The sequence below is a fragment of the Rattus norvegicus genome, chromosome 11, assembly GCF_021556685.1.
Source record: "Rattus norvegicus strain SHRSP/BbbUtx chromosome 11, alternate assembly SHRSP_T2T, whole genome shotgun sequence".
NCBI lineage: Eukaryota > Metazoa > Chordata > Mammalia > Rodentia > Muridae > Rattus > Rattus norvegicus.
Genome location: NC_141544.1, coordinates 83,193,008 through 83,220,178, shown reverse-complemented (window position 1 = coordinate 83,220,178; position 27,171 = coordinate 83,193,008). Strand labels below are relative to the sequence as shown.

The following is a 27,171-nucleotide window of genomic DNA, read 5'->3' as shown; positions in this document are numbered from 1 at the left end:
CTTAACCACCTTATGGGATTAAAAACTGTTTAAATTACTTGATAACTCCACTTAGGTCTTCTAGAATCAAACAGGGATCCTTGGTAGTACTAGATAGTAATTGCTCTAATAAATAAAAAATTAAATATAACATATCCTATACTGATGAATAATGCCCTTAGAAACAGGAGGATAGTTCTGGAAATCCTCCGAGTATGAGGCACCTCTGGAAAGAGGAGGCCCATTTGGGGCTTTGACTATACTTCCCAGAGGGTCAGGTTAAACTACGAGTCTTAGGGTTTGTATATATCTTAGGGCTTCCACTACAAAAAGCAGCTGCAAAAACAAGAACAGGAGAATCACCCCATAATTCCACCACCCCAACACGGTAGTTAATTGCTTTCATTGTCTTTGTTCTTTTAGTACTTGTTTTAATGCCATTATCCGTGCAGCTATAAATACAACATAGTTAAAATGCTATGTTCTTTTTTTCCCCACTCAACATTATATTATGAACTCTTTTGTCTTCAGGCTATTTTGGTTGCAAGGAACATTTACTCAGTTAAGTCAAATTATCTCAGAATAAAAAAGGTAGGGGAGTGTGTGTGTGTGTGTGTGTGTGTGTGTGTCTGGGTGTGTGTGTGTGTGTGTCTGGGTGTGTGTCTCTGTGTGTTTACATGTGTATGTGTGTGTTTCTGTGAGTTTGTATGTTGCTCTGTGTGTGTGTGTGTGTGTCTGGGTGTGTGTGTGTGTGTCTGGGTGTGTGTCTCTGAGTGTGTGTGTTTCTGTGTATCTGAGTATGTCTGTGTGTATGTGTGTGTGTCTATGCGTCCACTCAGGTGGTTACTCTTTGGCTCATCTGGGTGTGGTGACAGAGTTAGAGTCACATGCTTTGTCATCAGGGACCTCCCAACACCCACACAGAGAGTAGCAACTCCCTTATGACTTTGTAGCTTTCACAGCTTCATGAACACAAGGCATGGTACCAAGCAGGTATTCCAGAACCCGGGATCTTGTGCTCTAGCTTTCCATCTGGGGCTGCCACAGATAAAGTCATAGTGAACATTTCCGTACATACACCTTTCATTTCACCTAAACTCTGTAAAATCTGGGGCTGCCACACATAAAGCCTCAGGAAACATTTATGAATATATATCTTCCCTGTCACCTAGATTACGTAAAATATTTTTTAAACTGCATAGAGATGACATTTTCTGAATACCTCCAGGACATAAGCTGTAACTTGCAGTGTTTTTGTTTTGCACACACCTACATCTACCAGAGATGTCTAGTTAGGTAGTTATAGGCCAAGTAATGATCTGTGATATCGGGTATTTGCTTTATAGACACTCCGGGGGTGGGGAAGGCATGCACTAAATTGTTGCCCTGTCGTTTTCAGACTTTTTGAATTGTACATTGGAAGCTACATTTTGAGTTTATTTTTGTTTAATTAAGTGAAAACTGTATAGATTAACAGATATCATATCTATAATATCTGGATACTCATTCTTCGTCCTCTTCTGATGACTTCCGGATGAGAAAGCAAAAGCTTCAAGGAAGCCTTCAGACAGAAACGAAAAATGTCCCAGAGTTCCCTCCAGAGAAACATCTGCTGTGGGGTGGGACCCTGGATCCGAGTCACTGCGGTATGACTTGGCTTTCTCCTGTCTTTAAACTACAGCCGAAGGGTTTCCACCCATCTGCCGATCATGACTCTTGTCAATAAACCTGGCTCAGAATCCACAGGAAACACAGCTGATCAGCAAAATGTTTATTATTGGGCTGGCGAGTAACAATGTGGGGTCTTGGGTTTGGGCCACCTTCCCATGAGTCCCCTCCATTGGCTTCTATAGCAATACTTTCCCTCTTGTGCCTGGCGGGGTTGCTCGGTCCTTATGAGGAGTGGGGGTGGGGCCAGGGAGCGCAAAGCGAAGAAATAACCTGGAGCGGTTGCCCACCCCCCTTTACAGGAAGTCCGGGCAGTTTGCTTGGTCTGTTGTTGTTATTTTGGCGATGTCGATGTCATTAGAAGTAAGGATATATTTTAGGTAGGTTATTGTTTCTGGAGGGAGGTAAGGATTTCTTCCCAGGATCCAAACATAGTCCACGTGGAAGAACCAGAAGAAGGTGGTGCAGGAATACACGAGGGCATAGCTCTCGTAATCCGTGGCCAGGATCCAGTAGGGTGCCGGTGGCATCACTGAGAAGCAGAAGCAGCCGCGTGAGGAAGGACCAGGGCAAGGGAAGCCTTCTGTCCAGGACTCTGGGGACCCAATCTCTAAATCGATGCTGAAACGTGGGGGGCCTGAGAGACACTAAGCACCCCTTCCCCACCCTTCCTCTGCTTCAACCTTCAGGTGGTTGGCTGCTTTTTTTAAAAGTATTTATTTGTCGTGAATGTGTGCATGCGTGTGCGTGCATGCGCGCGCGCGCCCAGTGGCACGTGTCATAGCATATATTAGAGGTCGGAGGACAACATTGTGGAATCAGTTCTCTCCAGCTTCTGGTGGGTTCTAGGGTTCAAACTCAGATCCTTAGACTCGGAGGGCAAATCCTTTATCCAGGAGGAGTCACGTCACCAGCCACCTTTTAATCTTGAGATGGAGCGTCACTCTGTAACTCTGGTTGACCCATAACTAACATTCTTCCTGCCTTAGTCTCCTCAGTGTTGTCCCACAGCGTTTGGTATTTAAAACCAACAACAAAACTCCCTGGTGATTATAGTGTGTCAATAGCCAAGACCCATTTTTATGTCCCCCCCTCTTTAACAGCAACAGGGGAAAGGTGCCCTGGATGGCTGGTGATTCAGACGCCTCCTTGGGCTGACTGGGTGCACTAGCACCAATGTGCACAGAAGCATTGCTTAGCAAGGAGCATGGAGAATGCACAGCAAGGGGCCGGAGCCCACAATTCCTCAACAGCCTGCCCGTGTGAAGAAGCAGAGGCTGACGGGTTGAGCGTTTCCTCCTTTGCAACCTCAGATAACCACTGAGCTTGAAGAATGAGGTCTGGTAAACCAGATGTTCACAGCTTTAATCCCAGCACTCGGGAAGCAAAGGAAGGGAGCTCTCTATGAGTTCAAGGCCAGCCTGATCTACAGAGTGAGTTCCATGCCAGCCAAGGCTACCACAGAAGAACCCCGTCTTGAGACAGCACCCCTCCAAAATGATGTGGTGTGACAGATGGTTGTGGCTTGTGAGCTTTTCTTTCTTTCTTTTTTTTTTGTCTTTCTTTCTTTCTCTCTTTCTTTTTTAAATTTGTTTATTTATGATATGCTTGCCTGCCAGAAGAGAGCATCTGACTCCATTACAGATGGTTGTGAGCTACCAGGTGGTTGCTGGGAATTGAACTCAGGACCTCAGGAAGAGCAGCCAGTGCTCTAACCATTGAGTCGTCTCTCCAGCCTAGAGGTTTAAGCTTTTCCTACAAAAGGCTCATAAAAGTCCAGTGACAGGCATCTGCAGACTGAAGGGGCCTGATTTAAAGAGGTTCTTCAGAGGAATGATTGAGGCTTTAGCCTCCCCATCTGGATCTTGAAACTCCGTCTGTGACCTTACTTCCACGGCTAGGACCCAGGCCAAAGAAAACTTACAGCCCAGCCGTCAGGGAGGATGCATCAAGTGGGGGAAGCTGTGTGCAGACCTCAGAAATATGAAAATAATGGGCACACATGCTCCCATGAGTGATACTTCTATAGACACCAGAGAGCCCCACTCCCTCCACTCAAAAATATTAATGATTCCTGTTAATATTGCCAGGTCTGCCCAAGAAGCTGTGTGATAAAGAAGGATGGGGGGTTTGCCTAGGTGTCAAGGGTCCAGATAATTATATGAAAACCTGGGCCGAGAGTCCAGCCTCCAAGGTTCTTCCTACCTTTGAGTCTCTTTTTATAAATATGAATGTAGAGGGGTACTGAGAAGAAAGTGGACGGAAGCCTGGAGTGACAGTTGGTGCTGACTTGCCATTTGACACTCGGGATCCTTACACGTGACACATACATGTGTATGCACATACACACGCATACACATGCATACGCACACGCACACGAGTGGGGATATCAGGTGTGCTCTGTCTGTGAAGTTAATCACTCTGCATTTGTGTTTTGGAAAAATGTGTCTCCCACCTCTTCCACATCCAAGGGTCTTAAATCCACTCAGACATAACCATTCTGCCTTTCCCATGCATTGTCTCTCAAGGATAAACTTACCCAGCATTTCCTCTTAGCACAGACAACTTCCACATCTCTCTCTATTGGAAAGTGTTGCCATTGCTCCAGTGCTCAAGGAAACTATGGTGCGACCTCCATTTGGGGGCCTCCTTAAAGTCCGCCCTGCACTGGAGGTGCCTTCCCGTGTTCTAGACATTTATGCTGGCTCCTCCCATGCCATTCTTGCCATCTGGAGCATCCACCTTTTCCATAACCTCCCAAATATCCTAGAAAGTCCCCCATAACCGCTTAACCTCTCTGTGCTTGCCGGTTAGTTTTCTTTGATAACATGACACGAGTTAGAGTCATCTTGGAAGGAGAGACCTTCATTTGAGGAACGGCCTCTGTTAGATTGGCCTGTGGGGCATTTTCTTGATTAAGGATGAATGGGGGTCTGCACCGCCCACCGTGGGCAGTGCTAGCCTTAGCAGGTGGTCCCGAGTTATATAAAACACATCAAGCTACGGGGAGCAAGCCCGTAATGGCTGTCCCTGCATGATCTCGACTTCAGACCCTACCCTGGCTTCCCTCAGTGATGGACTATAACCTATAAGCCGAACACCTCCACCCTCCATAGCAACAGAAAGCAAACTAGAACACTCTGTATTCCAAATGAGCCTCTTGGTCCTCAACTTCCCCCAGGAAATAGTTCCTGCCTCTAGTCCCAGGGCTCCTTCTGTAGCCTGTGCATAGGATACTTCACACAGTGAAGCTACAGCCTCGGTTGCCATGGAGACCCCAGAATGAAGGACTGATAGAAACTAAGGCTTTTCACCTTCACTCCCATCCCCATGCCTTTCCCATCCATGCCATGGGGAAAATTCTCGCATGAGGGTTCAGAGAGTCAGGCTCCAATGAGCTCAGCATCTCTCTCCATCTTCCTCAGATTTCCTGCAGTCCAACTCCCTTGTTTGTAAAGATGCGGAGGGAAGCACACACAGAGCCCTCGACACTGCGCGGAGCACGTCTAGTCTAGTTTCACAACGCTGGGCAGCTTGTTCACCTGGAGGCATTTGCTCCCAGTCCCATGTGCAGGAAGAACTGCATTCTCCTTACAGCGTTCCTCTCAGTTTCTAAGTGAGAACATCCTCTCTGCCCTACTCTAGGGACTGACTGGCTGGGGACTGGGGGCTGGGGGTAGAAGCAGGGAGATGTTGGCAGGAAGGAGGATGGTGACTTCTTTTGCAGGGAGTTGAGTGACTTTAGTGTCTACCCTAAAGGTAGGGAGAGGAGCTCCTAAACATTTCTAGCAAGAGAAAACCTCACAGGTCTGAGTTGAATTCTCCGATATATCTACAGTGCAAATAAAGCGCTTTTCTCCGCAGCCTGCGTGCATTCCTAAGGTCGCCCAGAACTCGGAGGGCAGTCAGAGAACAGCAGAGCCAGGCCTCTGAAGTGCCTTCACTCTTGTCTCTTGCCTGAAAGCTATTACGTAGGCCAACTGTTCTCCTAATACCTAGTAATTTCCCAGGAGATCGGGATTTCCTGTGAGTCTTGTCTGGTGAAATGCTGATAGGTCTCCTGGTTCCTCCTCAATGCTGTCAGCCTGTAAGGACCCAGCTGGCCCTTTCTTGCCCATCATTGTATCCCTGTGCATCCCAGTGCCCAGCCCAGGGGAGAGCACACAGTAGGTGCACAGAAAATAATGGTGCATGGAATTGAACCTTGATGACAGGGCTCAGATGTGTTTGGGCACGGGACTCCTGTTTTCCATCTACGTGTCTCCCATCCCCGCGGCTTCCTGAAGGAAGTGGATACTTACACGAGAAGAACTGGACTTCCAGCTTGGCTGGCTCTGACATGTTGCTCTGTTTGGCTTCACCCTCAACTTGGTTCAGGGTTCCGTCAGGACTGCGGTGAGTGGGGGAAAAGAGGGAAAAGAAACAAGGAGAGGAAAGGAAAACAGATGTGGAAAAGGAAGAGACATAGGATGAATTAAAAACCAAAGATCAATGAAATTCAAGCTTTGTGTTCTAAGAGCTCCAGTGGCCAGCATGGTGGTGTCTGGTGTGGGTGGCTCTTCAAACCAGCCAGACCTGGCTCCTCCTGCTGTGACTGAGACTCAACCGGAAAAAGACGGCATCGGTGGACAAGAAGCAGCTATGGCAGTGCCCGGGTTCTGTGCTAGACCCTTGCATTTTGCCCACCATTTGCCTTACAGATTCTTGCTCCTAGGCCTCAAAAAGAGGGAATAAAGAGGGATGGGAAATTCACAAAACACCCCTCCTGCTCCCTCCACCCCAAGGTTCATCTCTTTACAGAGGAGAGGAAGACAAGGGAACAGAGGAAGGAGGAAGTAGATCACTGGAAGCAGTGCAGAGCCTCGAGGGGTCTGGAGACACTCCCCATCCCCCTGTGTCCCACCTAGGGGCCCGAGTTCTAACCCCTCCTCCAGTTTGGATAATGTCTGAGTGAGGGTGGGAGATTTTGAAGCAGAACAAGTTGGCACAGAGGCAATGAGGAGACCCGGCCACTGTGATTCGGTCTGGTTCTAAGAGACAAATTGTGAAGAACAACGAATCTTATGACTGATATCCCAACACTTACTGATTTTTCACGGTGGGGTATGAAATGGTGGCCAACCTTAAGTGTGCTGGTCTTAGTACTAAGGAAGTTCTCCGACCCTCCACAAGGATCTGGCCCACTTCTGGCTAACCCGGCAAAGATCCCTTTGTCTCAAACCTGGGACAAAAGGCTAAGGTGCCTACTTAACATAGCAACAGGGACCTGGCCTCCGGGTTCTCCCAGCATCCCTCAGTCCCTACCTGTTCCGGAGCCCTCCTGGCAGGCACACCCTGCTCCCTATCCTAAACTTCTCCAGCCCAGTGGACAAGAGTCCTTTCTCCAGCTGCTTCCTTACGTAATACAGCCATTCTGGTTACCCACCTCTCTTGGGCCTCCTCTCCTGGGCATCTGGTTCCCATCTATCTCCTCTCCCTGCCCTCCTCAGGAGGCTCAGGGTCCTGCCCACAGTGGACTCTCCCACACTTCTCCATGTCCCTGCCTCTGGCTACGGTCTCCCTTTTTATCTACAATAAGCTTTCTCCACCATACCTAGGAGCAGTTTTCTTCCTTCCTTCCTTCCTTCCTTCCTTCCTTCCTTCCTTTCTTCTTTCTTCCTTCCTTTCTTCCTTCCTTCCTTCCTTTCTTATTCAACTGGTGCCAAAACCTGGGGCAACTCATGTCCTTTCCTTTTTCCTTCCTCCCTTCCTCCCTTCCTTTCTTTCTCTTTTTTTCATTTACCCATGAACACAGGACAGGGGAAGGCCTCAGAGAAGAGGACAGAGAAGGGAGGTGCCTGGACGTCAGAATGCTTCTCTTCCAGAGGTGGCAAAATAGCTGCCTGCCCATCAGTCCTCACGCGGGGCAACCATGAGACCTAAGTCCGTGTGAGGCGTTCGGTAGGCTGGTGCTGTGCGGTTGGCGGTGAGGGATGCTGTACATCCAGTTCCTCTGCAGCAGGTAAGGGAGGCAGGGAAGGCACTCTCGCACTCCTGACTGCATTGTGTTTGTCACCACCGAGGGACAGGCACCGTGCCCTACTGTCTCCCTGGAAGATGGTCTGTTTCTATCTGCAAATGGTAACTTAGCAACAAGCTAGGCTCTTCTCAACACTATCACTTCTGTCTTGTTCCAGAATAATCATCAAAACACTGGTCTCTGGACATAAATGCACAATGTGTCATGGTGAAATGCATGGGTATTTTCCTTTGAATATTACTTTATTACGTTCATTTCGTGTGTGTGTGTGTGTGTGTGTGTGTGTGTGTGTGTGTGTGTACTTATCATATGTGTAGATCAGAGGCTAACTTGTGAGAATCCCTGCTTGGTGGCAGGCCCATCTACCCACTGAGCCATCTCACCAGCTCCCACCTGTGTTTTCAGGTAACAGGAGTTCAGCCATTAAAAGGTCATGTTTAATTAGATGCTTACTCACTTGCCAAACACTGCTGTAAGAGCCTTTACCTCACTTGCTCCACAGACAGCCTCAGGGATGTGAGTTCTATTGCTACTGGCTACAGAACATCCTAGCTAACCTAAGAGCACATTCTAATATCTGACTGAAACCAAGCAGCCAAGCACCAAAGCCTGATTCCTTCTCTCTTCCAGCTCCAGGAAAGATCACTTGGGTCCTAAATTCATGAGCACGGACAGGCTGAGAAAATTTCCTTGTTTAGCTCCCTTGGTGTGGGCATCGTGGGTTTGGGATCTCATGGACATAGTATTTCATTGAAAACAGGTGCTAGGCACTGGCGGCACACGCCTTCAGTCCCAGAACTCAGGAAGCAGAGGCAAATGGATCTCTCAGTTTAAGACCAGCCTGGTCTACAGAGGGAGTCCCAGCACAGCCAGGGCTACACAGAGAGATCCTGTCTCGAAACACCAAAATAAAATAAAGAAAGAAAAATAAAGAAAAGAAGTCATTACAACTCTCCTGACTGCTCTGACCTGGATATAAGTGTTCCCCCCAGGGCATAGTAAAGGTTTGGTCCCCAGGCTGCTGCTGTTATGGTCCTCAGGAGATGAGAGAGAGGTTTGTAGGTCCTGGGAGTGAGCCTCCAAAGAGGATTGTGGGAGTCTATCCTACTCCTGTTTCTCTTTCTTCCCTCCTGGGATGAATTGTTTTTTCTACCTCCCACCTTCACCAGAGGCTCAGGGAATGAGGCGCCTTGATTCCAGATAGGAACTTCCTGAACTTAGGCCCCCATGAATCTTTTCTCTGGATTCCATTGGGAGGAGACACAGCTGACTAATACAGGCCTGTAAAATTCCTGGGAGATTCCTGGCAAAGACATTTCAATTCCTGCCCTTCCTGCAGCCTGGGGCCCCAAAGGAAGCAGATGCATGCTGGGAGCCAGCTTTGCGCTTTGCCCACAGGGGAGTTGGTGGATGGCCTGAAGGCACCCAGCGCTTCTGGGAACCTAGTAAATGGGGCACTGAGTGCAGTTGTTTTCTTGCGGTTGAATACCACCCTTAGATCTTGCAGAGGCTGGAAAGAACAGCCCTTTATCCCCAACCCTTTTCCACTTGTCTCCTCTTCATTTCCCCTCTCCCGGGTTCGAAGCTAGGCTTCATCCTGTGTCAGTTGTATGGCCCTTGAGCAAGCTGCCTAACTTCTGTTTCTGTACGGACATTTTCCCAGCCACGAGATTTATAACAGTATCTACTTTTGTTACATCATGGGATTAAGTAAGTATATTTTCAGAGAGGCGGGAGTCTGGGGGTGATGAGTGCCTTGCACATAGGAAATACTTAGTTGGTGCCACAACCTTTGTTGGTAGAGGTTAAGCTTTCCAGACTATAACAATGTGGACCCACTATCAATGTTCAGTGTACTTAGCGACAGAAGTGCAGACTTCTAGAAGGGATCCTGTTGAACGTAAGCTAGACGGTACATGTATCTGTTCGGATGCATGATGCTTGCTTGCTTAGTAAAAAAAAAAAAGAAGGAGCCTGGGTCTGGAGATGTGTCTCAGTTGGTAGAGACTTGCTTAGCATGCAAAAGGCTCTGGGTTCGGGGCTGGGGATTTAGCTCAGTGGTAGAGCGCTTACCTAGGAAGCTCAAGGCCCTGGGTTCGGACCCCAGCTCCGGAAAAAAGAACCAAAAAAAAAAAAAAAAAAAAAAAGGCTCTGGGTTCAACCAATCCCAGCACTGAGAAATTCTAGTACCTTGGCTATACAGTGCGTTGGAAGCCAGCCTGGGCTACACACTGCGTTGGAAGCCAGCCTGGGCTACACACGATCCTGTCTCAAAAGAAGAGAGAAAACAAACAGAAGGCGGCGGAGTTCCTAACCCGGATGCTGGCTGGAGGTGGGACAAATTGCCGAGAGGGGCATGGTGAGCCGGAAGTTCACAGAGTATTCGACAAAACTTGATGGCCTCTGTGAGTAAATGGACAGAAAGGGGTTCTCTCTTGGTTTAGAGGCCAAAGTAGTCTAATGTCCTTTGCTACAAGAGTCTCCATCTTGGAATGAGAGTAGGGGCACTGACCGCTACTCTCCACTCGCTATTGCCTCTCTCCGTGTCTGGTATTTAGTAGGTGCCCAGCAGAGGTTAAAGAAGGGATCACAAGCATTCGGATCATCCTGCCTAGCTTGAGTAGCACACACCCTCTCGGTGCCCCTGCCTCCTGGAGCACAGAACAAGGTCACCCCAGGTAGGCATGCGCAGTCACTCACCGCAGCTCCTTGTTTAGCACTTTGATGTTTCCGTTCTCCATCAGCGAGTAGTTGGCTTGAATGCAGTTTCCTTTCTCAAAGCTCACCGGGATCTTCTCGATTTCGTACCATCTTCCAAGATACTGCACAGACAACAACAAGCAGAGGCAAAACCCAAGGGCTCTCTGGGGACCTGCTGACTCGTCCCCATTGTTGCCTTAGAAGCAGAGCCCTTTCCAAGGGAAACCAGGCCAAATGGACTGCACCATTCCCAGCCAACTGGGCAAGATAGTGTTTCAAATGAGAATAAATGATACGGATGTGCGGGCAATGGTTGCATGCCACGCTCTATTCCTAAAGGGCTCTTTATTTGGATATGTTCTCAGAGTTCTCTTTAGTCAGAGCGCGTGTGAAATTCCAGCCTGTGTGAAAGGAAAGGCTTGTCTGGTTGATGGAAAATACCTTTTACCTCCAACAGCTGATAATTCTACAGGGCATCTTGAATTTTGTGAAACCCAGATATGCTGACCGCAGGGCACTTCTGCTTGGAGTTGGTTTACTGTACCAATTCATAACCTCTGCAGAGGGCAGTCTGGTCATATTGAGCAAGACTAAAGATATACGTTCTTTTAGCCCAGCAATTTAACTTCTGGGAATGTCCTCCTGTCGTAAAGAAATGATGTATAGATGTAAGGTTGTTTGTTGCAGGTCGGTCTGTAACAATAAAAGGCAGGAAACAGTGTAGAGAGGGACTGGAGAAATAAACTATGGTGGACCTCTCTGGTGACATTTTATACACCTCCTGTTAAAAAGTTATATGCAATTATCTCAAAGGTTATCTAGAGCATAAAGAACATTTAAGAGTGTCCCGGGTTGAGTTGGGGGAAGGGGGCTATCTGTGTCTTGGACTCTGTTGCCTGCCTTTAGATCCCTTTTCCCTGGCTGAGCTGCCTCATCTGGCCTCAGTGGGAAAGGATGTGCTTAGTTCTGACGAGACTCCATGTGCCAGGGTGGGTTGTTGTTATTGGTGGTGTGGTGGTGGGGTGGTGGGGTGCTCCCCTTCTCTAGGGAGAAGGGGAGGGGGAATAAAAGAAAGAAGGTGGGACTGGACAGAGGGGAGGGAGAGGAGCTGGGACTGGGAATGTAGGGTAAATAATAAATAAAAAAAAATTTTTTAAGAAAGAATAAACAGCAAAGAGCCAGGTTCATGTTAAGCTGCCTGTGGCGGAACAACAAGGAAAAGCTTATCGTACAGGGTTTCTATTGCTGCTGTGATGGGCTATAAGCTTTAACCAGCAAAGTTTTTTTTTTTTATTAATTTATGGTTTTATACGTCGGACTCTGATCCTAACATCATGAGGCTAAAACTGAAATTCAGGCTTCTTCCCTTTCCAGAGGCTCTGAGGAAGAGTGGGTGTCTCTGTTTCCCTGTGTTATATAGGACACCTGCTTTCTGGGCTCAAGTTGTCCGCGTGGTCATCAAGCGCTGAGCGGGCTCTTGACAGCACCACCACAGCACCTCTCTGACTCTCATTTCTCCGTCAAACCTCTCTCTCTCTGACCACAGCTAGGGTTTTCTGCTTCTAACAATTTCTTTATGTGGTTCAATTGGGTCAGCCTGGAAAACCAGGTTAATCTAACCATCTCAGGTCACCTCTGTAGAATACCTTTACTCGTTGGAAGGCAGTATGTTCACATGTCAGAAAACAGGCTGTGGACATCTGGAAGCTTTTATTTTGGCTCCCACGGCCTTATACATATTTGTTTATATATGTGTACATTGTCTTTAAAAAGATATACAATATGTTGTTTTTACCGGCTGCTCCTGGGATAGGAAACTGAGGAGACTAAAGGAAACGTCACTGAATGCTCTGTTAGACCTTTGGAGTTTGGGTTTTGTCCTCTCCACCCTCACTCTCTGTACTGCTAAGGATGGGACAAAGATTTTACACTAGGCAGATACACTATCACTGAGCCATGTGCGTAATTCTTTTCCTTCCTTCCTTTCTTTTCTTTTCTTTTTTTTTTTTGCACCATCAGCATTTTAAACTACTTGAGTATCTGCCTAGTCAAGATATCAATTATAGTTGTTTTACAGATTTGAAAATCTGTCACCTAACAGAGCAAGTAAAGCACACATTCACCTCCAAGCCCTCAGAAGCATCCTGAAAACCAAGTGACAGCACCCGTTCCCATCACTGACTACTTAAGCACACACTCACATCTTTGACCATCCTTTGAGTAAGCTCCAGCAGTCACTTAAAAACACTGAAGTTGGGGTTGGGGATTTAGCTCAGTGGAGAGCGCTTGCCTAGGAAGCGCAAGGCCCTGGGTTGGGTCCCCAGCTCCAGGAAAAACAAACAAACAAACAAACAAAAAAAAAAACACTGAAGTTGGGGTTGGGGATTTGGCTCAGTGGTAGAGCACTCGCCCAGCAAGCACAAGGCCCTGGGTTCGGTCCTCAGCTCCAAAAACAAAAACAAAAACAAAAAACATTGAAGTTTAGCAGAGGCCTCCAATCCTAGAACCTGGGATGTGCACAAAGCAGGGAACTCAGGAATTCAAGGTCAGCATTAGACACATGGAGAGTTCAAGGTCATCCTGGGTTACAGTGAGAACAAAACAAACAAAACAAAACACTAACAAAAACCAAAAACCCCCAAATCTGTTAAATATGACCTTCATTAAAAGTACCAAAGAATGAGGGTAAAAGGTTTCATAAGTATGCTTGGAAATTTTTCCATTTTATAATATGTTTAAAAGAGTTCTTAACTATGTGGCCTTAGTGATCCACCGTTAAGATCAAGGAAGTCTGACTTTCCAGAAACAAGGAAACGCAGAGGTGAGGGTGACTTGCTCTGTTTCCTTGCAATCCCATGTTCCTCTGTAAATCTTTCTCAATGAAGTTTCCATACAAGGACAACTCTGTCTAAAGGAGAAAACTGAAAAGAGGCAAAGTCCCTCTTATGTGCAGATGATATTATATTCCTCCATTCAGAAAGTCCTAAGGAACTGGTTTTGAGTGGCTTTGAAAGGATTCTCTCGCCGTCACTTGCCCTCATCTAGTAGTAGAGATGTGTCTGGCCATGCTTACTTTATTTGGTAACGGGAATCAAACTTGATTTTGTGCACGGTATGCGAGCATATTCTACCAACTGAACTATAACTTCAGCCTTCCTAGGGGATCTTAAACACACACACACACACACACAAACACACACACACACACACACACACACACACACACTATTGATGTTATGTCAATTTAAAAGATGCAAGATCAATATACAAGAATATTTCTACACATGTGATAAAAATCTGCCAATGGAATTAAGAAAATTCCCATTACTGATAACATAAAAAGAATAAAAATACCTAGTAATAAACTTGGCTAAAGACATGTAGGAACTTATATTTTGAAAACTACAAAATACTGGTAAGACAAGAAGGTACACGGAAAGTAAATAGGTACTTTTCTGTTTATGGACAAGAAGGGTTAAGGTGGTGATATTCTTCAAAATTTTCTTTATATTCTCTGCAGAAATGGGCAAACTAATCACAACATTCATAGGAAAATACAAGGGACGCTGAATAAGTAGAAGGATAAAGCTGGAGGATGCCTACATTTTGATTCAAAACTGTGGTGATTTGAATACGCTTGTCCCAGGGAGAGGCACCATTAGGAGGTGTGGCCTTGTTGAAGTAGGTACCATTAGGAGGTGTGGCCTTGTTGAAGTAGGTGTTGGAGGAAGTGTGCCCCTGTGGGGTGGACTTTGAGACTCTCCTCCTAACTGTCTGGAAGAGAGTATATTCTCTGGCTGCCTTTGGAACAAGATGCTAAACTCTCAGGTCCTCCGGCACCAGGCCTGTCTGGATGCTGCCATGCTCCCCACCATGATGATAGTGGACTGAACCTCAGAATCTGTAAGCCAGACCCCATAGAACGTTGCCCTTTATAAGAGTTGCCGTAGTCATGGTGTCTCTTTATAGCAATGGAAACCCTAACTTGGATTAAAAACTTGAGACAAATTTGTATTAATCAAAACTGAAGTTAAATATAGACCTATAGGTAGAATAGAATCGAGATTTAGAAAATAAGACCCCTTCTACATGGTCAATAGATTTTCACTACAGCTATCAAGACTATCGTCAGACAACCAGTTTTTTAAACAAACGGTGCTGGGACAACTGGAAAGTCTCATTTAGATGGAGTTGGGGGCTGGAGAGATGGCTCAGCGGTTGGGAGCACTGACTGCTCTTTCAGAGGTCCTGAGTTCAGTTCCCAGCAACCACATGGTGGCTCACAACCATCTGCAACACAATCTGATTCCCTCTTCTGGTGTGTCTGAGGAGAGTGACAGGGTACTCACTTATATAAAATAAATAAAATCTTTAAAAAAAAAAAAAGATGGAGTTGGATCCTGGTGGGACACAATTTTTAACTTAAAACGAATCAAAAAGCTTAAATGCAAGAGCTTACCCTAGAAAACTCTGAGAAGAACAGAGAGGTGAAAATCATTATCGTCTCGGATTGGGCTCTGGATCTCTAGGTATGAGACGGAGCGTTATCTACTGCACTAATGAGATACTCACTTCTCAGGTACTTCAGTCTGTACGCCTGACACCAGAAGAACAAGTAACATTAGAAAATATGGTATTTTAAAAAAATTTCATGTTTCAAAGGGTCTACCAATAAAGGGGGAAAAAATCCACCAAATGAGGGAAAATATTTTAAGATATCTGAGCAGAGATTTTGTATCTTGCATAGAGGAAGAACATGTGGGTGTCAACAATTAAAAGATAAATAACCCATTTTCATAAAGGCAAAGAGTTGGACGGAAGAGTCACGCACGGGTCATAAGTCTGAGAGATGACACTGAACTCAGCCATTAGGGAATGGAGATGATGTCATTTAACAGCTCTGTGACACCCGTGATGACAGGAAACATGGCAACAACTGCTAGAGAAGATGCAGAGAAATTAGAGTCAGGGGCTGTTTGTGAGACTTCGGAGTGATGCGACTCTTCTAACACAACTTGTCAAAAATTAAACGTGGCTGTGGGAGTGGCTCAGCAGTTAGGAGCACTGGCTCCCCTTCCAGAGGCCCTGAGTTCAATTCCCAGCAACCACATGGTGGCTCACAACTATCTGTGATCGTATCTGATTCCCATGTCTGATGTGCATAAAGACAGACCCGTGAAAACACTGTCTTAGGCTTAAATGCAAGAGCTTACCCTAGAAAACTCTGAGAAGGCCAGTGTAGTGTGTTCCATAGACAAATTCATATCGACAGGAAGTAAATATTGGATTAGAGTCCAGGCCATCCCTAGCCATAGAGCTGCCAAGTTTTGACATCTAATATCTGTCCGTTTCTGCGACTGCCTTTGCCTGATTCCAGGAAGAAAAAGCACTTATGAGGAGTTAGTTATGTTGTAGGTAACAAGAAAGCACCCCTGGGGACTTCTGGCTTTTCCTAGGTCCTGTCTTGTAGGAGCCGTATTGCTAGGAAGCCTAGTTTTGAACCCTGTGTGCATGTTCTAGCTGTGTCACCTGAGGGACACCCAACTTCTGTCTCTGTTGACAACAGTAGTGAATCAGCCATAGTTAACGCCCCTGCCTATATTCCCTAACCTCACCCTCACCTCCCCGTGGCTTTGGGAGTGTTCTGGTTTGGAGGTAAAGCTCCCCATGCTTGGTCTTGATGCAACTGGAGTTCAGAGGTGGGACTTTAAAGATTGGATTCTAACAGCTCTGACCTAATCAGCAGATTGATCCCTTGGCAAATTCACAATATGGTGTGTTTGGAGGTGGTAAGAGTAGGAGGGTCTAGCTAGGGAACGAAGGCCAGTGAAAACATGCCTGGGAGAGATGTGTTTTGTACACGATCTCTTTCCTCCCTCTCCACTCACCAGCTGTGCTAAGCTCAGGGGCCTCCTGTGCCACACCTCCTAAGATGTTCTGCCTCCCCATTAGCCAATGGGCCGTATGAACTAAACCGTGGACTGAAAGCACTGAAACCAGGAGCTGGAATAGATCTCCCCTCTTTTAAGTTGTCTCTTTCAGACGTTTGTCACAGCCACGAAAAGCCTGAGCAATGCAGATGGAGAGACGGTTAGTGGGTTTGTGGTTTCTTCCTGAGATAATGAAAATGTTCTAAAATTGATTTAATGATGGTTGCATAACAGTGAATATATTAGAAATCCTTGAAATAAAATCTTTTTGAATAAGCCAGTAATATGATATATAAACTAATCCTAACTTTTTTAAAAATTCCTTTTTAGGGCTGGAGAGATGGCTCTGCAGTTAAGAGTGCTTGCAGATCTGGAAAAGGACTGGGGTTGGACTCCCGGAATACACATTGGACAGCTCACGGCTCTGGGAGACTCAACACTCTCCCCACTGGGTACCTGCACACCTATGCACATGCGCACACAGGCACACAGAAAAGAAAATGATCCTTTAAAGACATTCTTGGGGTTGGGGATTTAGCTCAGTGGTAGAGCACTTGCCTAGCAAGCGCAAGGCCCTGGGTTTGATCCCCAGCTCCGGGAAAAAAAAAAAAAAAAAAGAAGCTGCTAAGACATTCTCCTTCTGTTCTCAAAGAACTTCTTCAAGCGAAGATACCAGTTGTAATTTCCAAGATATTTCGGAATTTTTACTCCTAAACTAAATCTAAATCAAATTCCCCATCCGTGAAGTGCTTGTTTGTTTAGTTGGTTGATTTTTTTGTTTGTTTGTTTGTGGTTCTTCGTGTTTACTCAACTAAAGGGAATCCTTAAAACGTTAATAAGGAATGTCAGTGTGGCCATAGTGTGTGGCTTCTCCTTCCTCACCTCTGGCACTGTCTACTCTCTTTCCCACCCCTCCCTAAGAATCTAGAAGCTCTCTCCTCCCCTGCTTTGCCTAACTCAGCCTCTAACATCCCCCACACTCACTCAAAGGTCAGTGTTTTTCAAACCAACTGTGCTGTTTCCTAAAAGCAATCAAAACCTTTTAAGGAGAAGGGGCTTTGGATTAGAGTCCAGGCCATCCCTGGCCATAGAGCCGTCAAATTCTGACATCTAATATCTGACATCTAATGTCCCTTTCTGCTGCCACTTTTGCCTGATTCCAGGAAGAAGAAGCATCTATGAGGAGCTACTTATATTGTAGGGAACAAGAAAGCACCCCTGGGAGGCTTCTGGTTCTTCCTAGGTCCTGTTGAGTTTTCTGTACTGACAGGAGGCCTAGTTTTGAACCCTATGTGCCTGTTCTAGCTGTGTCACCTGAGGGACACCCGGCTTCTGTCTCTGTTGACAACAGTAGCGAACCAGCCATAGTTAATGCCCCTACCCATATCCTCCCTCACCCTCACCTCCCCATAGCTGTGGGAGGCCAGTTCTTTTTTTTTTTTTTTTTTTTTTTTTGGAGCTGAGGACCGAACCCAGGGCCTTGTGCTTGCTAGGCAAGTGCTCTACCCTGAGCTAAATCCCCAACCCCTACACTGACAGTTCTTACCACTGTGTGTTGTCCCTGCCAGGAATATGAGAGTTCCCACAACTTGTTAGCATTCATGTATGGGACAAGCTGAGGTACCAAAGACTTTCCTTATCCCCTTTCTAGCCTCAGAGACTGCTTCAGGGAAAACCGAAAATAAGACAAAGGCTCTCCCTGTTGGGAGCAAAGGTCCTTGAGCTCACAGATAGCACTAGAGTAGCTGTGCAGTTTTAAACACCCAGGGTTGTCCTTTTTTAGGGAAAAGATATATAACCTGTCCTCCGCCCAGAAGGCTGGGAATGGAGGTGGCTGATTGCCTAGGTAACCAACCCTGTGCTATCTGCAGAGCCATGCTCTACCTCACTTCTTCCAAGCTCCCACAACCAGGACCAGAGGTGATTAATAGTCAAGGTGACCTCTGTGCTATCTGTATGACCTGGACCACAGCAGATCCTCCCCTGGGCCCTTACGATAGCACATGTAGCCTAGCTATAGAACCCACCTTCATGGAAGAGGTGACACGTGCTTTGAGAGAGCTTCAATGTCATTGTGCTTCCGTGTGCACAGGGGATTGTGTTACACCAGAAAAACTCGCCCCCCACACCAAATTACACTGTACTTAAATGTTCCTAAACTAAACTGCCCAGTGTCGGACTCTCGAAATTTGAATGAGCTACCGAGTCGAGCTGGATTGGATTTCCTTCTCACGCATCAGTTCCTCGGCTGTCTCTGATGTCTGCAGAGACCCCTACACTTCCCCAAGTGCGAAGAGATTTGCTTTGGAGATTAAAAAAAGAACAAAATGCGGGGCTGGGGATGTAGCTCAGTGGTAGAGCGCTTGCCTAGGAAGCGCAAGGCCCTGGGTTCGGTCCCCAGCTCCGGAAAAAAAGAACCAAAAAAAAAAAAAGAACAAAATGAACCTCTCGGCGTTTTGTTCAAAACAAAGGGGAAGTTTGAGTCACCAAACCTTTTTCACATCGAAATTCTCTTGCACCGGAGGAGATGGGCATTTCCCAAGATGGAAGCTTTGTCCTTCGGTTGTGGTGAAGAGACCTGCCAGTGTGGCCAGGAGCAACAGCATGGTCGCCATCTTGGGGTTGGCGGCTGCAGGAGAGGCCTGGAGAGAAAACAATGCAAACGGAGGTGTCTGGGTCTCCTGAGGACACAGTGACTCATGACCCACACTGATGGAGAGTCTGTGGACTTGGTCTTTCGGTCAGCATTCTCCTCAGCACTGAGGAGCTGCATCCTGCAGCTGCTGTCAGCCTGGCTGTCAGAGCCTTGGTACCTCGTTTAGAGCATCTCTCCTTGGATTAACTTCCTTCATGGATCCACACCCTCCCCTGCCTCATTGCATATTTCTCCAGGGTGGGAACCCTGTCTGATTCTCCTCAGACCATTCCTTGTAAATGCCAGGCTCAGGAGGGACTTGTTTCTGGAATAAGAATAGTATGTATGCAGGGAATAGGCAAAGAGGAGCACTGAAAAGTCAAAAGGTTTGTGAATGAAGAAAACAGAGCCCAAATCCAAATCCGGCACCACATTGAGTGACCTGGAAGGTTCCTAGGGGAAGGCTCCCCAGAGTCTCTATTGTTCCCTTGTCAATGCCCTGCTGGGCTGTCCTACCAACCGGGGCTTGGTCTGAGACCTTAACAAAAAGCAGCATATCGGGGAGGGGAAGGGGGAGAGCCAAGCATTACTCAGATGGCGTTCCAAATCTGGCTCTGTCACCTACTAAGTGTAACCGTGCAAAGGTGCAAAGTCGGTTGTCCCTTCTTGGCCTATAAAGTAGGACTAAGAGTCCTGCCTATCTCATGAATCTGTGTGAAAATGAGACTGGGTAAAATAAAGCCAGGGGTGGCGGTGAAGGGGGCTACGAGGGGAGCTTAGGTGGGATGACACTGGACTCCACCAATTCAAGACCAGCTACAATGACATAAGAAGAACCCCCCCAGGGGGCTGGAGAGATCGCTCAGTGGTTAAGAGCACTGACTGCTCTTCCAGAGGTCCTGAGTTCAAATCCCAGCAACCATATGGTGGCTCACAACCATCTGTAATGAGATCTGATGCCCTCTTCTGGTGTGTCTGAAGGCAGCTACAGTGTACTCATACAATAAAATAAAATCTTAAAAAATAAATTAAAAAAAAGAAGAACCCCCCCCCCCAAAGAGAGAGAGACAATAGGAATACTCAGAGTAGCATCTGACACCAAGCTCGGTAAATATCAGCTTTTTGTTTATTTTGTTTATTTATTTATTTCTCTCTCTCTTTTTTTTTTTTTTTTTTTGGTTCTTTTTTTCGGAGCTGGGGACCGAACCCATGGCCTTGCACTTCCTAGGCAAGCGCTCTACCACTGAGCTAAATCCCCAACCCCCTATTTTGTTTACTTTTGAAATAGCATCTCACCATTAGTCCCGACTAGACAACATGCTCTGTAGACTAGGGTGGTCTTGAACTCACAGAGATCTTCCTGTTTCTGCCTCCCAAGTGCTAGGGGCTAAAGGCACAATGCCAACTTACCCAGCTAAATATTAGCATTGGTGTTATGGAAAGCAGAACCAGGGCTGTAGTTCCCAAGTGATTTCCCCATTTGCTGGTGGTGTTTTTCAGAGGATGTGCCTTTAACCAGAGAAGAGTTGTCACTGTGTGTATGGGTCCAGCATTCATCCCATACAGAAATCCTCTGGGGGTCACAACGCTGGGGACAGGGGTGGATGAGGGAGTGAGATGCGGTCTGTTCGGGCTGTGGATGGAGACTTTGGGCTCCTCTCTCCCTGACTCTGTTCCCTTTTTGTGACTCCTTGCCTCTCACTATACATGAGCTATTTCCAGCTCGCTGCCTTTCTTTCTCCCTGTGATGACTGAGTCAATGCAAGCAAAATGTTCTCAGATCTGAGCATTTAAAAGGATGTGTCATAAGAAGAACAATTATAACCACTTCATTATAAGTCTCCGAACCTCCAAATAACTTTAATAATCAACAGCCTTTTCTTCTGAAGGTTTTGTTGCCTGGTTTTCAAAGAGAACGGTTATGTAAGGAGTTTGAGCTGCCAGCAGGGGAGGGCTGGGGAAGGGGGTGGCTGTGAAGTTCTCTGGATCAAATCTGTGGTGGGACCACCATCTTTACGCCTGGAGGCCTATAAACGACACCCATCTTTTGACATTTCCAAGGGTGGAGTGTTTGTAGAAGCCTAGCCTAAACTCATAAAAACTTTGCACCCATTTTCAAAGGCTCCTGGAATCTCCATAGTGCTACACAACAGGCCTAAGCCAATGGCCTTTCACACACTGAACTTTACAGTGTGGCACAGAGGATGTACACTCTATGCACTGTGGAAGTAGACAGGACCTCAGAGGCCATCCATTCAGCCCCCACCCCAGCTCCTGCCAGGTGTGCAGCTGAGGAACTGAGGCCTGGAAGAGAACAGGACTATGACCGGGCCAGCTCTCCACCCACAGCCTCTTGGCCATGTCCCGCCTGTGTCCATCTTTGGGACTATGAGACCCGATGAGCTCTGTCTCACCACTCGCCAGCGATAACAAGTCGGCCCATGTCTAACTCTGACAAATGTCTCATTACAAGATGTTCTCTTGTGGGCAGAAACATACCCTTGAGTTCTGTGGGAGGATTCAGAACAAGGCTAACTCCCCTTGACTGCATGGCTTCCAGAGACACTGTCTGGCTGTTCGAGTTTTCTTCCTATAGCTAAAAGTCCTGGAGAGGGGAGAGGCTGATACCATCACATTCTCCATGTTCTGTCCATTTGGATTCATTTAATGCTGACAGAACATTGCTACTGATAGGCATGTATAACTCCGGGGAAAAAGATACGTGCTTTATGACGCATTATTTCCTGCCCTCTAATACCACAGGAAGGTCACTGAGGTGAATTTACTTTCCAAACTAAGCTTAACTATAATTTTAACCAAATAACTTAAAGGTAATTCTCCAAGGCTGGTGCATCCTGGACCAGGCAGTGATCGAAGGCACACTGAGGGTCCAGCTCACTGAGGGTCCAGCTTCCCTTGGGAAGCACTGGTCTGGGTACCCCCTGTGTGCTCTACATTGAGGCTCTCATCTGGAAGTCACCTGTGCTGAGATCGACCCTGTGCTCTGCTGTGTTCAGTTTGCTCAACGTTAGCCCAAGTCTGCAAGAGCACATGTGTCACTTTAGCCACAGTCCCTAACCTCAAGAAGCCGTCCAACATTGAGCAGATGCCACTTGGCAAAATAAAATGTTTGCACCAGTGAATAGATCTTAAAATCAAACCAATGCATGTAGCCTTTGAATGAACAGAAACAATGTCTTTTTAATTTCTTTCTTTTTTTTCTTTTTTCCTACATAGTCCTCATGCTTGCTACTAGTTCAGGCTGTCCTACAGTTTGGGATCTCTGTTCCCCAGTGCTAGGGCTAAACGATGACACCGCTATGCCCAGGAAACCGCATATGCTAAACAAAATTGTTTTGTGTCCAGCCGTTCACTACTCTGCTCAAACAAATAATTCCAGTTTCCGGTTGATCTTAGTGTCAGGTGTAGTTGAGTCATACTAGAAAACTCATCTGGCGCTGTCTCGCTGCACAGACAATTGTCTCACAGTCTCCTTTTGATAGGGGGAGGATGTGGAGCAGAAGCCACCATCAGGGCAAGCATAGGTTTTGGTTCTTTTTTTCCGGAGCTGGGGACCGAACCCAGGGCCTTGCGCTTCCTAGGCAAGCGCTCTACCACTGAGCTAAATCCCCAACCCCGGCAAGCATAGGTTTAACTACCTTTCCGCCTCCTCACCTGAAAACCGGTGCCAATAGCGCTTACCTTGAAAGTCTGAGGAAAAGGAGGTGGAGCTTGTAAAAGCCCTCAGTCCGGCGCTCACTGAAAGTTTCTAACTGAAAGGAGAGCAGTGGGAAACAGGGCAGTCTCTGCTTTAACCATCGTTTATCCTAAGGGCGAGCTCAAAGTATGGACGTACCTCTCAGATACGATGAAGGCAGTTTCCACACAGAATCCTGCGAGTGAGGCGCCTGGCTTCTCCCAAGTCACTTTATAGGCTCCCATCCGTCCATGGCCCTTTGATAGTCAGGCGTGCCACACCCCCCACAGCGCAGGGAGCCTGGCCTCAAAGCTGAGCTCTGTATGAGGCACAAAGATGGGATGCTGTGTCTGTCCCCTCCCTTAATTTCCTTCACAGCTGCTCCCTGAGGAAGAAACAATGAGATATTGTTTGTGTGTGTGTGAGAGAGAGAGAGAAAGACAAAGTTGCATTTTCGTTCAAAACATCTTTTTTCTTTTCCTTTGCGGGTTTTCTATTTAAATTATTTTTTCTCTTAGAATGACTCCCAAGTTCCAGTAAGATGGGCCTGTACTGTGTTTCCAAACATCTGGTATTTATTTATTTTTTTATTTTTGTGTAAATGAAAAGTCAACAGTTTCATTTCCTGAAGTGGAGCAGGAACACTGCACCCCATGTAGCCCTGGCCTGGGATGTGGGGATCAGAATCATGAGATCCAGGGTGCCTCCCTACCTCGGTGAGCTTCAGTTGCCCCATTGTGAAGTAAAGTCAGACATGTTGGCCGGCCAGAAAGGGGCATGTAAGGGACGTAGCAGGTGGGGTCAAAGCATCCCAGCTTCTTCTGCAGTCCCTCTCTGCACCCTCTGCAACACCCCCACCTCCCTTGCACGGCTTGGAGCTGGAAAGTGGGGTACAAATTTACAACAGGGACTTTTGGCTCAGTCACATCAGGGCATACCACAGGCCCCCCGCCCCCCCCCCCAGATGACTACAGACTTGGAAACCCGATGAATAGATAGTAGTTTCTAATGTTTTCCCTGCAGCGTGGACTGCTGAATGAACGAAGAGGCATGCTGAACATTCCAGTGTAAAGTCTACAGCTTAGCTGCTGTGTAAATTCATCCTCAGATCTTCAGCCTCAAAGATGCCCGTAGACGGAGCCGTGGAGGGGAGGCTGCCTCAGACCAGCCTCTGCTTTTAATGGTCAGAGTTGATAGGGCGGCCGCATGCTCCTTAAGGACCTTCCCTCCCAGCTTATCTATAATTTTATAATAATGGTGCTGGAGAGAAATCTTATTGGAGATGGTGGGGGTGAACAGTAGAAGGAAGAGCTCAGAAGACTGGACAAATCCACGGGGTCCTAAACACTGTCCGGACCACCTAAGACCTCAGAGATGAGGCACTGAGTGACATCTATGTTGATCCAGCCGGGTGGGACGTGTGTAACCTCTGTGGTTGATGCGCCATCACTATTCACATACAGGGACTGAAACTGTGACGGTAAGGAATGAAGCTCAGGAGGCCTCTTGCCTTTTGTGTGTGAGAAGAGCACAAGGTTGTGAACCAAGGCAAGAGGTCTATCTACAGCAGACATTGTTACTACCTTGCCTCAGGCCGTGGTCATGCTGGTTCCAGATGTACTCTTTCTATGTGAGCATCCTTTGGCCAGATGATGGTTCTTCCTCCAGGAGGGGAAGACAGGACCAAGCAAGGCAGATGTGAGAAAGGAAGTTAGAGGAGGGTCCTACCAGCTCGGGGACCATTAAACCCCTTGGGTCCCTCACAGCTCAGCTGACATCAGCCGGTGCCAGGAGACCCCTGGCTGCTCCCTGCCTCCCACACTACCAGCTTCCACCAGGCCCTGGGGCCTTCTGGGGAGCAGCAGGACTCACAGGTCATGACTTCTCACTGTGTGTCCTCACCACAGAGACAGAGAGCCAGTGTGCTCAGTGAGCAAGGAGGGCAGGAAGGGGAGCTTCTGCCTGCAGCTGTCACTACAGGTCCTCAGCCTCAGGATGCAGAGGGACCACATCCTGGGTGCAGGACGTCAGGGGCTGTGCTCAGATGAGGCTGTCCACCCTGAATCGGGAAATGATGAACACAGGTTCTCTTCTGTGCTCTGATGGGAACGACATGAGCTGTGCTGCCCAGCTCGCAGTTATGAATCCATCTTCTGGTCACAAAAAAAGGAGCTGCAAAGAAGCCAAGAAGCGTGCGCTCCCCCAGGGCAGAATTTGGAGTCTTTTCAGGACCCAAACAATTTCCTGGTGAACGATGGTAACCCAGACCCAGGCAAAGGAGGCAGTCACCTCCAACTGCATCCTGTCCTCACAGCTTGTTTTGATACAAGAATTTCATCTGTGTTGTTTTCAGGCTCTGTCCTCAAGGGCTCACCCGCACTCAGCTGAGTGGACATTGATGGCTAGGAAGGCCGTCTTCCAACAGAAGATTACTGGGTTAGGAAAGAACATTGTCTGGTTTTTCCTTGACAGTTTAATTACCTGACTCAAGCGGTCTGCTGAACCTTCCAAGAAACTGCCCTACTATATTTACATATTCTCTCTCTCTCTCTCTCTCTCTCTCCCCTCCCCCACATGTGTGTATGTGCATGAGAGAGAGAGAGAGAGATGTGTGATGTGTGTATGCATGTAAGAGAGATGTGTGTGATGTGTGACTATTTTTCTGTGTGATGTGTGTCTATATACATGTAGGGTGTAGATGAGTGTTGTGTGTGTATTGGATGTGTGTTGTATTGTGTGTGATGTGTATGGTGTGTGTATGTGTTTGTGTTGAGTGTGTATATGTGGTGTGTGTGTCTATATGTGTGTGGGGTGTGTGTGTGTGTAGTATGTATGATGTGTATATGTTGTGTGTGTTGTGTGTTGCATATGTGTATGTATGTGTTGTATGTGTGTGTGTGGTGTATGTATGTGTGTGGTATATGTGTATGGTGTACATGTATGTGGTGTGTGTATATGGTGGGTGTGTATGTGTGTGGTGTGTATGTGTATGTGTGTGTGGTGTATGTATGTGTGTGGTATATGTGTATGGTGTACATGTATGTGGTGTGTGTATATGGTGGGTGTGTATGTGTGTGGTGTGTATGTGTGTGTGGTGTATGTATGTGTGTGGTATATGTGTATGGTGTACATGTATGTGGTGTGTGTATATGGTGGGTGTGTATGTGTGTGGTGTGTATGTGTATGTGTGTGTGGTGTATGTATGTGTGTGTTATATGTGTATGGTATACATGTATGTGGTGTACGTATATGGTGTGGTGTGTGTGTGTGTGTGTGTGTGTGTGTGTGTGTGTGTGTGCTGGAAAGTCCGTTGGTCAGCTGAGATCTGAATCCCTTGGGCCTCTGGAGAGAAGCACCCTTTTATATTAGTTTTATTGGTTGGGTCAGCCTCTCCTTAGATTTTAGTGCTGATTCCAGTCCCAAGCCAGTTAGAAGGAAAAGAGAAGGGCCTGGTGGTCTGGGCCAGCGGATGATACTTTCATGAAGTTCAAGATAGACTCAGTTACCTTCCACAATGGCCAGGGGACTCTTTCCTTCTTCTCGTCCTCCTGTATCGAAAGGGTCGTCCATATTCCTGCCCCAGCTTCCTCTGTTCACTGCTCACTCCTCCACAAGGCTATTCCAGTGCTCATCACCGACTGTTGCCTGGATACCAAGAGTGAGAGGCAGCAAGTGAGAGGTCCCTGTTGGAGCCTCCCCCGCCACAGGTAGGATATGGCAGGTCGGCTTATCACTAACTCACTGGCTCAGCCAACTGAACTAAAGCAGAAAGCAAGGAAAACAGCCAGGAGAAGAGAAGCAGAGAAAAGCCTGGGCTGTAACTGGGAGACAGAGGACACTTGCCTCTCTCTCTGAGCCCCTTCCTTGGGAAGCCTCTTCTTTCTTCCCATCATAACCCCTCAGTGCCTGTGCCTGGTGAACTCCATCCTCTGTCCTCACAGGTGAGGTAGCACCTCGGTAGATTCCTGAGTAACAATCCAGTTTGCCAACAGTAGAGTGAAATTTATAGCTCTACACTATAAACAGTGGAATTGCTGCCGGAATCCCAGTGAACCTTACAAACACCAGAGGCCAGAGGTTGTTCTGTGATTCTTTTCTTAGAACAATGAGGCATTCTCTATCCTGCAGGGCCTTCTTCTGCAATACCCCTGCCACGATGTCCCCATCCCTTCCTCATCCCGTGACCTTTCTCAGATGCAACTTTTCTTTAAAATGCCTTCCTGATCTTTCAAAAATAACGCTCACACCACTTGCACCACATCCTTATTAGATCCTCACTTGACGGTAACTGCATTCATGTTTTTTTGCTTACTGTGTTCCCCTGATAAACTGTATACTCTAAAAGTACAGGGCGTTTGTCTCATTGGCCCGTGGCTACATAGCACATAGTGGGTGCTTCATAAAAACTTCCTTGAATGGATACTACCTCCAAGATTTTAATGCACATTCAAAGATATAAAACAAAGAGCTAGAGGCAATATTCTAGAAGCTTCTATCATAATTAATTTGTCAGAAAAGCACTAACCTCATGGTTTCCATCCAA

General features: G+C 47.0%; 1 protein-coding gene across 1 annotated transcript; it reads right to left on the bottom strand.

The window, feature by feature from the left end:
- Positions 1-1,736: 1,736 nt before the first annotated feature.
- On the bottom strand, positions 1,737-22,831 carry Apod (apolipoprotein D). The gene is given in 5 exon segments (NM_012777.2): positions 1,737-2,179; positions 5,949-6,037; positions 10,367-10,488; positions 18,789-18,938; positions 22,788-22,831. Coding segments are annotated over 4 exon segments (570 nt in total). The 5' UTR covers positions 18,912-18,938; positions 22,788-22,831; the 3' UTR covers positions 1,737-1,943.
- Positions 22,832-27,171: the final 4,340 nt, after the last annotated feature.